The sequence below is a fragment of the Gavialis gangeticus genome, unplaced genomic scaffold (genome assembly GCF_001723915.1).
Source record: "Gavialis gangeticus isolate Ggan-Ray unplaced genomic scaffold, GavGan_comp1, whole genome shotgun sequence".
NCBI lineage: Eukaryota > Metazoa > Chordata > Crocodylia > Gavialidae > Gavialis > Gavialis gangeticus.
In genome coordinates, this window is record NW_017729028.1 from 10,338,353 (window position 1) to 10,351,801 (window position 13,449).

The 13,449-nt window shown below is 38.0% G+C and overlaps 1 protein-coding gene across 1 annotated transcript in view; it reads left to right on the forward strand.

The window, feature by feature from the left end:
* Nucleotides 1-13,449, forward strand: part of GREB1 (growth regulation by estrogen in breast cancer 1) — a 219,612-nt gene that overhangs the window by 117,277 nt on the left and 88,886 nt on the right. The window contains exons 2-4 of the mRNA XM_019520757.1: nt 1,742-1,898; nt 7,766-7,888; nt 8,671-8,847. Coding sequence (XP_019376302.1) covers nt 1,742-1,898; nt 7,766-7,888; nt 8,671-8,847 — 457 coding nt within the window. The remainder of the gene's footprint in view (nt 1-1,741; nt 1,899-7,765; nt 7,889-8,670; nt 8,848-13,449) is intronic.

The window sequence follows — 13,449 nt, forward strand, 5'->3', positions numbered from 1 at the left end:
GGCTACAGGACCTGAACCTGTTCAGCCTCCACAAGAGAAGGCTGAGGGGGGATCTAGTGGCCTGTTACAACCTAGTCAGAGGGGACCAGCAGGCATTGGGGGAGTCCCTGTTCCCCCCAAGCACTACCAGGAGTGACTGGGAAAAACGGTCACAAGCTGGCAGAGGGTAGATTTAGGCTAGATATCAGGAGGCGCTACTTCATGGTCAGGGCGGCTAGGATCTGGAACCAACTTCCAAGAAAAGTGGTGCAGGCTCCTACCCTGGGGGTCTTTAAGAAGAGGCTAGATGAACACCTTGCTGGGGTCGTTTGACCCCAGTACTCTTTCCTGCCATGGCAGGGGGTTGGACTCGATGATCTGCTCAGGTCCTTTCCGACCCTAGAAACTATGAAACTATGAAACTATGAAATAGATGTCTCCTGTATATAGCATTATTTTTGATTGATAAAGTTAGCAAGTATACCGTGTGTGTGTGTGTGTGTGTGTGTGTGTGATGGCAACAGCGTGTATGTTTTCTGTATGCTATGTTACATACATTCCTTATTGTTGCCCTCTGTGCTTACATTAATGCTGTACAAAACCTTAATGTGGCGGATAAAATTAAATAGATACAGTTATTTATATACATGGCAAAATGTGCTATTTAAAGTCACAAAAATACATCCAAGTGAGACTGGTTTTCAGCATACAGAACTCATTTCCATGTAATGAACAGAAGGTGGTTTTGTTTATTCAAAGTCATTTTTCTTTTAGTTGAGTGCTTCTGGAGGATGCTTCCCAACAGGCTCATTTCCCAAGCAGTATCCAATGCGGAAAGGGGCGGGGAGGAGGCTGTTTAGTGGTTAGGAATTACAGCCACAAATAGGAAGGGATTCATGCTTTCTATTCACAGTTACTTGAGGAGGGAAAGGATGTGGGGCCCTGGGCAAAAGCTACTTTGTAGTAGAAAGAAGAAAGCCGATACGGCTGTGAGTTAGACCAGCTCATTGTATTCACAGTGGAAAGCAGGCAATAGTTAAGTATGTGGAAAGTAAACGGCTAAATTAGACTGGTTCATTAAACTACAGATAAGTAAAACCTGTGGTTCTCCTAATAATGCATACAGTTAAATCAAAGAGCTGTAGGAAATGCACTGCCTACATTTATTCAGAATTTCTTATGAGAAAGAAATTGTTAGCAAAACTTCAGCCACTCCTTTTACCTGGATATAAATTATAACAATATTACTTTGTTGAAAGAGAACAATTAAACTGCTGGTCTAAGCACAATGTTATCACAAAATCTAAATTTTAGGCATATGTTATTATGGAGCATTGAATGGTCAATGCACAGGTCCCTAAAACACTTTATAGTATATTGTCTACAAAATATGGAAAACAAAGGTTATTTGATAGATAAAATTGCTGACTATTGAGAATGCATCTCCTAATTTGCTGTATAAAACAGGGAATTACTAGAATCAATTTTCTAGCAATGTCTTCCAAAAAGGTGTCAGAGTTTGCTGCTTTTCTGCTGAATTACAGAAAGCTGTTACTTAGATAACTTCCTGTAATTTACCAGCAGGATCTGCTTAGTGGCTGCTGCTGTCAATTTTCCTTTTCTTTGCCTTTCTCTGTGGACAATGCAGTACTCCTCTTTCATGAGAAATTTGTGGTTTGCCTTCAGCACAAAGTGATCTGCTAGCTCTGTGAGCCAAAATTGAAACTTGTTTCTTACCTCTCTCTCTTTTTATTTTGAGAAGATGGGAAACTCTTATGCTGGACAGCTCAAGACAACAAGATTCGAAGAAGTACTCCATAATTCTATTGAGGCCTCTCTCCGCTCAAACAATTTAGTTCCCAGACCGATCTTTTCTCAGCTGTATTTGGAAGCTGAGCAACAACTTTCTTCGCTAGAAGGTATGAAATATTAGTATTTATATTTCTGCTTAAAGAAAATTATGAACACATTCTTGATTCTTCCAGAGGCCAACATGAATATTTCAAGTTAGCATGGAGAAGTACAAAAGTATTTTAATTAGGTTGCTCTGTGTTCTGTGAAAAAAACCCACAATATAATTTGATTTGAAGAAAAAAGAAAGATTTTCAGAAAATAATTATGCAATTCCTTCTATTTTGACAGAGTAAAGTTTGGCTCCTGCAAAGATTTATGTACATGCCTAACTTAAAACACTATGAATTGCCATATTAAATATGCGAAGAGTTTTTTGGAGGGTCAGAGCATAAAACTATATTATCCTTTATTTTATATTGTAGTAGTGAGAATTATACCTTTTTAAACAGTTGTAAAAATGCAAAAGTTTTATACATGAGATCAACTGAAAGTAGTTGATTTATTTTAAATCAATGAAGCAAACATATGTATAACACTCCTGTAAATCATAGCAAGATTTTGGCATTAATCTGGACAGAAACACATTTTGACCTGATCTCTTTTTACAGAAGTGTTGATTTAAGCTGCTACCTATGTTCTCTGGTAAATCCCACCTATGCACTTTCAATTAGTATTTAGAACACAGAATTTCTCTGCAATATTGTTTTCCCTTTGTCTTGGCTGCCTTTTTGTTCTTTTTCACTGATTCATTTTTCTCCCTGGAGGTAGAATACTTTAGATGAAATGCATACATTTGACAAAAATACTCATTATATAAAATGGTCTGCTAATATATAACTGCAAGTCTACTTAGTCAGGTGTTAAAATGTGCAGTTATCAGTAGGTATAACATTGTGCAGGGAACATTGTCCTGCTGGTACAAGTATTTCCGTGATCATTAAATTAATTACTGACCTCTTTTTATTGGATAAGTAGTGTTTCATTTGTTTCCCCTATGTCTGTGTACTTTTTCTTAGTGTGCCAAAGATGGTGTAGATAAACAAGGAATGAAAAATGTGTAAAGAAAAATACTCTGTAATAAAATAAGCATTCTAAAAATAAACAGTGCAGCAGCTGAAAATTGGTTATATCATTTTGAACAGATAAATACTTAGCAATACCACATTCTTAAAAAGAATCTATTATGAAACCTATCTGCTTCTTTCTCATGCATGTTTAACTGTTTTTCTCTATTCTTTATTGCTAAGTTAGGACATTTCCATGAAAATATAGTCTTTGTTTAAGTGTCCATCTGCTCCTGCTGCTTATTTCCCACATGAAGTAATTATCCTCTATTCAGTATTTCATAATCATTTCCATGGCAACCAACTGTGATGTCACAAAGTGGATTATGACATCAGTTGGAAAAGATGCTGCGAGAGCAGATGTATTGCTCAGGAACAAAGGGATGGTTTTATACTTCTGTAACTCCTTTCATTTAAGGTTCTCAAAGGGCTTTATAAACCCTTCTGGGGCTGATCCTGCTTTCCTTTCAATCAATGGTAACAGAATCAGGCCTTAATTAATTAAAACCTGACAAAACCCTGAGTTTTCCTTACATTGCTCCATAAGGTAGGAGAGGTTTGCAATTTGACATTGTATGTTCCCAACCTTCTCCAGCAACACCTCACAGTCTAAAATAATTTCCTCTTGCATCCCCTTGCTGTGAGAGGCAGAGGCAGTAAACCTGAGTCTTTCAGCCATGGATACAGAGGCTCTGTGACACTTCACTCTTGTCATCTCTATCCTCTCTAACTCTTGGCTTTGCCAGTCCCTGACCATAACTGTCCCTGGGACCTCCCTGGAGCACTGATTTGCCCTGCAAGGAGAGAATCATGAGTTCTATTCAGCGAGTCAGAAATAAAACCAAGAAGTTCTTACTGTCCATTTGCATACTGCCAACTATATTGTGCATACACACAATGCTGAAAATACAGATCCAGAATTATTTCTAAACAGACAGCTCAGATGTCTTCCTCTAATGTACTGAAGTCCACTAAAAATATATCTGCACATAACTAAAACTACCTGCCAGACTGTTCTGCTTTTCTGAGATTATCTTTGAAGTTTACAATCTGTATATTTTAGTGATAGATCGTGACACAATTTGCCTTCTAAAATAAACCACTTTTCCCTTTGTTATGTCTTTCACTTACCATCATTTTATTATTACATTTACATCTAAAATTAATAGAAAGTTAAAAATGCATTTTGCTTATACATGTTGGAACTGATTACGTACAGTGTATTTTAAAATATCACCATATGATGCATTTTCTCCTTACAGTTGTTGTACACCACTCTAATCACAAACAAATAGGAAATAACCTTTTCTTCCCTAAAATAGTATATTATTCAGTAAAAGGATTGCTTTTCAAGCATTTATTCTGTACCCTGGAGCTCTGGACATTTTTTCCTCTTGTCATATCTATTGCTATGTTACTTTCTTGGATATCTTTGCCTCCTCCACACTACCCCCTCTCCTCTTTTGTCCTTAACCAATCATGTTCTTTCAGTCAAGTAATTATTTCCTTGTCTGTGTATCAGGTAAACTAACAGTTGCTTGGGTCCCTTAGGACTATGTTTATTTTCCATTCTGTTTCACTTTTGTCAATGTTATTGATGCATTGTCTCTGTTCTCCAGTACTAGCCCACTCATCTAACCTCTGAAACAGTCCAAAAATATTCCCTAACTGCCAATGTGTTTCGAAGGATCTTCTTGCTAGATTCTTGCCTTTTTTAAACAAGCAAATCAAATGAAACCAAAAGCAACCCCTCACCCCCCAAACAAAATAAGAAACCAGACAAACATGGAGTCTGATGTGGCTTGCCCACTTTAGTCTTCCATTTATGAGTAGCTTTTAATGTTTTCTTAATTTTCTTGCTCTTTCAAGTTTACTGAATGCTCCTCCAATTAATTGACATGTAGAAACTTTCTAGAGCAGTTCAGTAACTTTTTGATACCATTTGTAATAAATGGCAAAGGTATCTGGCTCTTGGTATTTTAGATCTGTTGTAGGGCTTTACCTTGACTTGGGTTGTATTTTGTCTGTCTCTGCCAAAACATGGATACAATTTTCCATTCCACCATAAAAGACCATGGCTTGAATTTTCAGCAGTTATAAATCTGTATAGGTACAAGGTAACCATTGGAGCTATGCCAGTTTACATCCACTGTATTTGGCCCTGTGTATTGTTTTTCCTCTTGGTATTGGTGGGGAGTTCTTATAATATGAACTCTTCTATGATAAACTCACTTTGAGGCTGGCATCAGAGTACTTGTCTCCTGTTATTGGAGATATTTCAGACTTTAGCTTTGGGTACTGTGGTCCTTCACAGAATGCAAGGCCTGCAGGAGAGTCTTCTGATTGCATCATGCCTAAGGTGTGCAGAAAACTCTCATTAGGCTAGCCTTGGAAGGTGGATGGGCTAGGACTTTTCAGTAGCGTTCAGTCAAGTGCTTACTCCTTGTGGAATGTGTTTTTTATTTCTTTCTTTTGCAAAAACAACTAAGAAATTCATAAAGAACCGTGGGATGGATCTTCAGCAACTGCAGACTAGTGTAACTATTAACTTACATGGATTTATAGTAGCTGAGCATCTGGGTTTTTTGCTGAAGAGTATGTTAAGGTTAAGTGCTGAACAGAGTGATCTGGAGTCAGAAACTGTTAAGCCTACAATAGAAAGTGAACATTTCCTCTACTGTGGTTCCAGTGCAGTGTTGGACTTGGTTCTCTGATCTGATCTGGTAGCACTCTGCATGGGTGCACATGGCCTCACGAAGTGCAAAGGAGATGCAAATCAGAATCACAGTCTATAATTTCACAGTAACATACTGTTTCTTAAACAAGATATTTCATCCAAATTTGTCTGCAACCAGACATAGAGATGGGTAGCATTTTCTGGAGCTGTGTACTGTGCATAAACTGAACAGAACCATGAATATAACTCAATTAAAAATTAGACTAAATATTTCTTATACTTTATATTGCCACTTAGCATCCAAACCCTGTACTTCTGACATCAGTTAGAGACTTGTGGTTGAACTCAGTGGAGCAGGATACAGATTTAAATATAACAGCATTATAGTAGTAGAATTAAGTGGCATATCCAGGTTATTCAAGGGTGAGAAGGTGATGCTCTCCTCAAGTTGACTCATAGTTTCTTCATCTGTATTGGGAATGTTTATGGTACGGGGTGCTAGTCAGCTTTGGAAAGGATTTCACAGTCTGGACCTGGCTTTGTAGCTCAGTAATCTTTGTAATCAATTACGTACTCCGCAACTTGCTCTTGAGGTCTGTATGATTTTAGTTAAAAATAAGTTTTCTGGTTGTTGATCAAACACTGATCCTGCAAGTGCCTGCATGAGTAAATAATACTACTTGTATGAGCAGCCCCATTGAGTATGATTGCATGTGGTTTTACATGTTTGCAGAACTGTCTTCATTTATTTTGGAAGCCTTGCTTTAGGAACAGAAGAATCTATCACGGAACATTGCTAAATCAGTAAAGATACACTAGACCCCAGTGACAGGGAAACTTGTCCAAACAGAAAAGACTAAAAAATGTCCTACATGAAGCTGTAGAAGTAATTTTACAAAGATTGCAGCAATAATGGTGCTATGTGAGACTACTTGTGAAATACACCTGGTAAGGTAAGTAAAGACTATGGATCTGGCCCTGATTTGGTGTAAATCGGCACTACAGTTCTGTTGACTTAATGGAGCTATTCTGATTGACATCAGCTGAAGATTTTGCCCTGTGACCTACACAAGGGGCAGAGCTAAGGATGTGAGTCCAGTCATAACATTGTCTTTTCTTTGGGTTTCAGCACTTACTAATGCAACTTTCATGTTTTTTGGGATATTTTTTAAATGGCAATAGGTATGGAAAATTCTGCTGTATGCAGTTCTTTATGATGCAGAAGACTGCTGAAGGAGGTGGTTCAAAAATTTTTCATCTGCTGTTTCAATCCCATGGGTTCTCCATATGCAGGGGCATGTGCTTGCAGCAGGAAAAAAAGTATCAGCATAAATTTGTGCTGCTACTTTTTGCCACTGACTACGCCCCTGCACGTCCACTTTGGTGCAGGGCAAAATGCCCCACTTCATGGAAACTGCTGTAGGGCCAGCATGCTGGAGGAGCTAGGGTGGAACTAGAGGAGGGGAGATGCTCTGGCTGGTTGCCTGAGCCTCTCCTGGGAGGACTGAGCCTCTGTGTCTGCCAGCTCATGCTTCTGTGGTGTGCCATGCCACTTGTCTTTTGTGGGTTTTTTTTTTGCTACTGGGAGTTCCTAGTAGCAACTTTTGCCCCTGTGCTGCAAATTTGCAGCATGAGGCACATTTTAACATGCCAGGTGTGCATTTTGTGGTGCCACAAAGAGATTTGTGGCACCACAAATGGTAATGTGTCTGCATGTCTGGATCTGGCCTAGGAGTATACGGGTGCTTTTCAAATATTTAAAGGGACAGCGTTTTTAAAACATTGCTTAATGCCATGTTAAGCATTTAAAAAAGTCTTAATAGTGGCTTACAAATCATGAGATGCTTGAAAAATATAATTCTGAGCTTCTTTTTACTTATCTTTTGTTTTACAAGCTTCTGTTTTACATCCACTTTCACTGCATTTCCAGCTTCAAAAGTTTTACAAAAGCTAAACGTTCCTTTAAACAAAAGCTGAGACTCTTATACAATCACCAGATTCCAGGAACATGAGCTTTAAGAAAAACATGATAACTATCAAGAAAGTTACCAACAATGCAGTTCACTGCAGAGACAAGGGCATTCAGCTTTTCCTTACAGCTTGCTAAAACTGGGTTACTGTGCTCATTCTTTGGTTCAGTGATTGATTACTGTGTGTTCTCTAAGTGTAGTTTGTTTCTGGTACCTTGTAGCAGGCAGCAGAGCAGATAATGAGGAAGAGGAGGAGGAGGAAGAAGAAGAAGGTTCAGAGTCAAGTAGCCCTCCTATTGCTTATCAGATGAAGCCTCCTCCTGAAGGCTGTTGCACTACCGATGGTGAGAAATATATAAGACTAGAAATATGGGACAAATCTGACAGTTCTTTTTAGGCATGGCTTCTCTTGGTATCAGGGGGAGTTATATCTCAGTAAAAAAGAGCAAGACTTAGCCCAAACATCATAACAGTTACCTTTGATGTTGTTCAAAATTCGGGGCTCCACTGTATGTAGAAATTGTGAGAAAGCCACCATTTGTTAAGCCTTTTTTTGTCAAAGCTGGAAATCTTGGTTGCTCATACACTTTTGTGTGTCCCTGCTGAGTCTGTCAAAAAAACCCTTTGAGTTCAAGATAGCTGGAAGTAGTATGTCTGTTGCTGATTTTTTTTTATTACCAAATTTTCCTATTAAAAAATTTCTCTTTCTTTATTGCTGTGAGAAGAGAGGGACAGTGTAAAAACAGTGACACTGAAGTGACACCATCTGTAGTGTCTCTTCTTAAATATTTAACTTAGTATGCACTTGTTAAAGTTAACTTAGTTATATACACTTCCAAAAAAAAAGGGCTGTGGAATGCGTTCTAACCCTGTTGCATGAAACATCATTTTCTGGTTATTAATCTATTTATTCCATTACTAGCTTTATTTTACAGCTGGCCTATTAGCACAGAAAAATATTGACCATAATTTGAAACTTGACATTGAAGTTACAGTTGAACTCTCAGACAGATGTTTTTCTTTTTATAATAATGAAATGTTATATTTGTTGAATTAAAGCAAGTGTGAACAATTAAATAATATCTCTTTTGACCTTAGAAATGTGTTGCCTTACTTTTTTCCTTAGGTTTCTGCCAGGCTGGTAAAGACTTGCGGCTGGTGTCCATTTCCAATGATCATATTGAAGTACCTTCAGGGTTTTTACTTGTTGGTGCTAAATCTCCAAATCTGCCTGATCAACTTTTGGTGTGTGCTGTAGATAAAAGATTCTTGCCAGATGACAATGGGCGTAATGCCCTGTTAGGTAAGTGTCTTTGCTAGCACTAAATGGATGCTGTCTTGGACTAGAGTCATCGAGTTCTCTTGCAAAGTGAGCGTGGCATGTCCCACATCTGTTTCTTGTAGACGAACATCCCCACATTAATCATAACAAGATAGCTGTCAGTTGTTTGGACCACTGAGGTTCATATCCCTTATTTAGATTGTGTTGTCCTTAGTGCGGGTACCATGCCTACCAGTATATTTGAACAGTTTCTGGAACAATGGGACTCACATCTTAACTGAAGCTTTTGGATGCTATTAAAGTACATATCAATAAGAATAATAATTCTAGCTCAGAGTTTTGGTTTAACATTTAAGCAGACAATGGCATGGGCTTTCATTTGATCTTAACTTATAAATAATTTCAGAACAAAGATATTGCTGAACCACAGAAGATTTATTTTTTCATCTCTCTTGATGTTTACCTCTGAATTGTAACTAGATTCTGGTATCCTGTTGGTGGTACTGGTCCCAGCTCTTTTAATAGCATCGGACATGAACCAAAGCTTGTTGATATCAATGAGAGGTTTTCTATTGAAACAGGCCACTTTTTGTCATCAAGAGTACTGTTGAAAAATTGTTATATATCTGAATCACATGGATGCATCAGCCAAATATGAACATGATAAAATTGGACCTTATGTAATTACATGGAGTGATACATAAAATTATGAGAATTATGTTTTCTCTCATGCACTTTTAGGTTTGATATGCAGCATTTCCTTTGGTAGCCTCAAGAGTGGTGCTTTGTTCTGTATGTGCAATACCAAACTGTAATGATGGTGTCAAAAAAGGAATGTATTTTTCACTGGGTTTGCTTTGCTGTTGATTGAGAAGACATCCGAGTCATTTCACCTCAACAAATACTGAGGGATGTGATGCAAACTCATACCAATTTGAATAGATCTTAAAGATATTTGGGATAGCAGGATGGTGTGAAGATGCATAGGGTACCTTCATGTACAGTGACTACTTTCACCACGTGATCCTGCTGACTTGGATTGGTCACACTACAATTGACCAGTGATTGTAAAGGAATTAAGAGGCTTGTAAATCAACCAAGTGTTGTCATTTTAAAGATACAGACAGGAAAGTTGTACCACTCAATTCATTCACTGCTAGCACTATTAGCAGCTTAAGGTCCTTAGGCTGTTAGCACAGAGGAAGCAGTAGATTTGTTAATTGCATGCTAAACAAGAAAAGAAAAGGGCAATAAGAAACATAACTAATGCTTTTTATGCTACTTGTGTCTTCAGATTATTTAGTCAATACTATTTTAGTTTCCTGAAGCTATTTATCAGTTTATTTTTGATAATTTTATCACACTTGAGCACCCATAAATTGAATGCTTTGCTTTTGTGAAACATTTTAGTAAAGCAGTAGAATAGCCTCTGCAACACCTGGAATAAGCTCCCCCTGGAAAGCAGCTATTATGCAGAGTCTAGGCCACCAAAACTAGAAGCAAAGCGTCATTCTTGATTTTAGCTTGATAGAGATTATGATGCAGCCTGTTAATTTGGTGGTGGTGTGATGGTATGTTACCAATGTCTGGGCAGACTTACAGAGGTTATTTGATTCTGTTCTCACATACACTGGTCTAAATGAGGATTAACTTTATTGGATTCTATATAGCTATGGCAGGGAAAAACCCATGTAAGTGAAGTTAGGACCTAGGCGTACAATATCTCACCAGCCAAACAGTTTTATGTATCACTAATGCAATAAGAGTGATGTTGTTGTGGGCTAGATTAAAGCTGATAAATTGTTATAGACATGAAAAGCTCTTTTCATGTGACTGCTTTTGAAAAAGAAAATAGCAGGTTTGTTTTGGAGTCTGGAGGCTTACGACTATTTTCCTTTGTAAAATCTTGGCTACTGTCACTGTATTTTTAAACAAAGTAGAAAATGGTGCCCCAAATTCTTTAGAAATAGTGACTCAGGTAATGGCATCTGGCACCTTCAAGGAGGTACTCAGCACTTGGCAGAATTAAGTGCAATGTTTGTAAACACAGACATCTCACTTTCTTTTGGCTCTTTTCGTGTTTCTTTGCTGGGTTGATTGCATTTATATTAGGGGGGATATTGTTCAGTATTTAATTTAGATTATCCAAAAGGAATTTATTTGGAGGGAAAACATGCTCATGAAATAGATTAGTAGTTTCCTGATGACTCCTGTACTGGCTTCAGAACAGTTTGTAGCTTTGCCTCTTGGTCATAATAAAGCTGCAGAAGAAAAACCTGTCCAGGAAGTGTCTTGGTAGCTTCCTGACTGGTCTTTTGATGCCTGGTCTTGTCTCCATGACAGGCTGTTGATATGCCTGTCAGGCATGTGTGGGATTGGTTTATTGATTATGTTAAATAGTTGCCTTACCCTTCAAAATAGAAGTGTTCTTGTGATTCACATGCCATTTCTATTAGAGAATTAATGAATTTTTATTATTCCAACTATTATTCCATTGGAAAGGCCCCTTCTGTGGGGAAACAGATGAGTTTTTTTCCCCATCCATCAAAAATAAAGATTTAAAAAAAAATTGGCACCTTAGTTTGTTCCCAGAAAGGCTCCTGATTATTGCACCAGTTTATCTATATTGATCACAGTTAGATCCCTGACGTCAAAACCCTGTAGGGAATTCTCAGTATTTGACCATTAAAGAGGTCATTGCTTTGTGTTTGGAGACCTGATATGGAACAGGTATCACCACTGTGATTGGGGCCTCAGATTTCACTGGCTCCCCATTAAATTCAGCTAAGCCCTAAAAGCTTGATCTGCTTTTCTTTCAGTTATCATTCCCTGAGGTGGGACTGGGAATAAACAATGCAAGTTTTGTTCCCATCTTTTTCCCAAACAGTGCCAACAGCTGCATAGCTCCTCCCTATTTTTATTGCGAGTAATAAGAAATATGTTTGTGTAGACACTCGGGGAAACCAGAATAATTAAGTGGACAAGATTAGTTTGCTTGTTGTTTGTCATACAGATTGCAGATGAAAAGTTTGAGTGGCAAGTGCTGTGCTTTTGCTGTTGCTCATTATTCTTGAAAAAAATAACCCCAGTTTAGAGGAGTGCTCTGGCCTGACCTTATTTCAGAAAAGATGGAACTTCAGTCCTTTGGGTGGAATTAAACAGACCAGCGTTGAAATATGAAAGCTCATCGTGAAGACTTGATTGTTAGCTTCTCATGAATAGTACTGGGTGGTAAATGGCTATATTTCATTGGAAAATTTCAAGTTTTTGTTGCAGAATCCAAAACCTGCAATACTTTGGGTTTGGCCTTTCTTGTGCCAAACAGAAATTTCTTGAGGGAAGCGGACTTTCCACCCCCCCCAAAATACTTTAGTCAGAAACCTAGTTTTTGCTCATAGAAGTTTTAGTGGCAAATTTTTGGCCAGTCAGGTTCCTGAAAACTGTTAGATTGGTTCTCCAAAGCATTGAAGTCCTCTTTTCCACCGTAGAACAAGGGCAGTACAAACAAATGCTGTCCTGCCAACATGACTTAAACCTGATGCAGAGGGACGAGTACTTTTGCAAGAATTCTTCATGCTCTTTGAGTTTTTTATGTGTCTTCTCTATCTGATTGCAGGATGCTGACTGGGGTATTGCTTCTTTGAATAGGGGATGGGATATGATTAGATTCAACCAAACTCATTCACATAAGTCACTGATTTCTGATGGTTAGCAGCATTGAGTCTGTAGAATGAGACTGGATTTGAACTGGTGACCCGGAGGGGGAAAGGCTTTTATCCTCTAACTCCATGTATTGATCACTAATTCTCTTGTGAAATCAATCTGATGACATAGATAAATTGGGACACCTTACAGTTGCCCTGAATCCCCTGACCTTTGCCCTTTCTTTAATGTATGTAAGCCTATTTGATTTAGCTTGCTTATGAAACTACCTGTCCCCCTGTTGACTGATAATACCGGACCTGGCATATAAAAGGCATGCAAAAAAGAAAAGGATTATGAACTGTTTGACTTATCAGTGTGTACAAGCCTGTTGTCACATATTGCATTATTACAAGGTTGTCATTATAGTTTAATTTAGGAATTACCCATACAGTAGTAAATAGTAATAGAGGGCATCTGTATTTCACCATGCATTGAAATCAATATCCACATTAATAAAATTAGACTTTTTTAGGATTTCTTATTTGTAAGATGAGGGCCTACCATCATTTGACTGTTTTTATCTTCCCCATTACACTAGTCCAATCTTTAGCTGACACATCATGGCTTACTTATACACACCTCCTTGTAATAAAATCATTGTCTTACCATTCTGAAGCTACAGCTAAAATGCATCAGTGAAACCAGCTTTTGTCAATGAAAGCTGAGTAACAATAGGAGGAAATGGTCTTGCAGAGAACTTGCAGGAGTGAAAGTACAGCACAGAGAAGTTGGAAGGTGGTTTGGGAGTGTGGTGGGGAGGAGTGATAGGTGTAGTTTTGAAAATGCTTTTCTTACAAAGGAAACTCTAAATGGTGCTCTCTTAAATTCTTTTCAGAAAAAGTGTTCAATAGTAGATGCATGAGAGATGCTTAACTGCTCTTGTGTGTAAACTGTGCTAAGTGAAGGGTAATGCTTTTA